Below are 1279 nucleotides of genomic sequence, written 5' to 3'. Positions count from 1 at the left end.
ACCATAGAGCATGTTAACCTCCTCCTATCAGACCAAAGAGCATGTTAACCTCCTCCTGTCAGACCATAGAGCATGTTACCCTCCTCCTATAAGACCATAGAGCATGTTAACCTCCTCCTATCAGACCAAAGAGCATGTTAACCTCCTCCTGTCAGACCATAGAGCATGTTAACCTCCTTCTATCAGACCATAGAGCATGTTAACCTCCTGATTGTATTCTTGACACATTCAATTGTTTGTCGTTGCAGTCTCAGTTGCCAAGGTGGAGGTGGATAATTGGGCGAAGACCGTCAAGATGCCTTGGCAGATAACAGCAAACCTGCCCCAGGATGCAACAGTGAAGTGGACTCGTCACAACGTCTCAACGTATCGCATCAACGTCCATGTGTTCGAGAACGGCCGAGACCAGGATGAGACACAGGACCTCGCTTACACAGGCCGCACACAAATGAGGAAAAACCCGCTGAGGACCGGAGATCTGGGTCTGACTCTGATCAACCCGACTCACTCAGACAGCACTCTATACACCGGCACTGTCTGCAGGGACGGAGACGTCTTATGGGAGAGACAAGTGCATCTCAATGTCAAAGGTCAGTACAATGCAGCTTAAAGAAGCCCCCCCCCCCCCCCCCCACAGGAGATCAGATGTAATGCAGCTTTAAGGAGCCCCCCCGCAGCAGCTTTAATGCACTTCCACATTTGCAGTACTTCATCGAACCGGAAGCTTTGTCCATTAATATTAACGGTCCCTAAAGGTAACTATAGGTCAGAATGGTGCTGGAACAAACCACTTATGGTGGGGGGGGGGGGGCTCAGGAGAAACAGCCTTGTTCTGCTGACTCCATGTTGAGACTCACTGTCTCATGTGTCTCTGTTTGCAGCGAGAAGACATTACTGACGAGAGGACCGAAGATGAAGAGACGTTAATGAGCAGATGATCTGGAGCCATTAACACTTCTGTTTGAAAGAGTTCGTTATTATTGATTTGAACTCTTTTCTTCTTCTTCTGTGTGAGATAATTAGACAAGAAATGTTCTGCTTTCCCATAATTATTTCCTTCATTCTGACAGCTGTTTTACTTCCTTAATCTGCTGAAACTATTAATCAACTAGTCGACGGACCGAAAATAAACGTGGACTCTGTTGATCTGTTTCTATTTTATTATTTATACATGATTTCAAATACTTTAAAACTATGATCCTACTTCAGAAGCAAAAATACAGCAGGACTCTCAGCTCCATGCAGTAGAAGTACAGCAGTACTCTCAGCTCCATGCAGT

General features: G+C 45.9%; 1 protein-coding gene across 1 annotated transcript; it reads left to right on the top strand.

The window, feature by feature from the left end:
• The first annotated feature begins 250 nt into the window (after positions 1-250).
• On the top strand, positions 251-1072 carry LOC117940649 (myelin-oligodendrocyte glycoprotein-like). Its single transcript, XM_034865858.1, has 2 exons — positions 251-590; positions 882-1072. The coding sequence occupies exons 1-2, from the start codon at positions 296-298 to the stop codon at positions 896-898; spliced, it is 312 nt and encodes a 103-aa protein (XP_034721749.1). The 5' UTR covers positions 251-295; the 3' UTR covers positions 899-1072.
• Positions 1073-1279: the final 207 nt, after the last annotated feature.

The sequence above is a fragment of the Etheostoma cragini genome, unplaced genomic scaffold, assembly GCF_013103735.1.
Source record: "Etheostoma cragini isolate CJK2018 unplaced genomic scaffold, CSU_Ecrag_1.0 ScbMSFa_2965, whole genome shotgun sequence".
Lineage (NCBI taxonomy): Eukaryota > Metazoa > Chordata > Actinopteri > Perciformes > Percidae > Etheostoma > Etheostoma cragini.
The sequence above is the reverse complement of the archived record's forward strand: the minus strand, read 5'-3'. Positions and strand labels throughout refer to the sequence as shown.

Excerpts from the sequence above, each read along its gene's own strand:
- LOC117940649 (XM_034865858.1), top strand. The coding sequence starts at position 296 with ATGCCTTGGCAGATAACAGCAAACCTGCCCCAGGATGCAACAGTGAAG.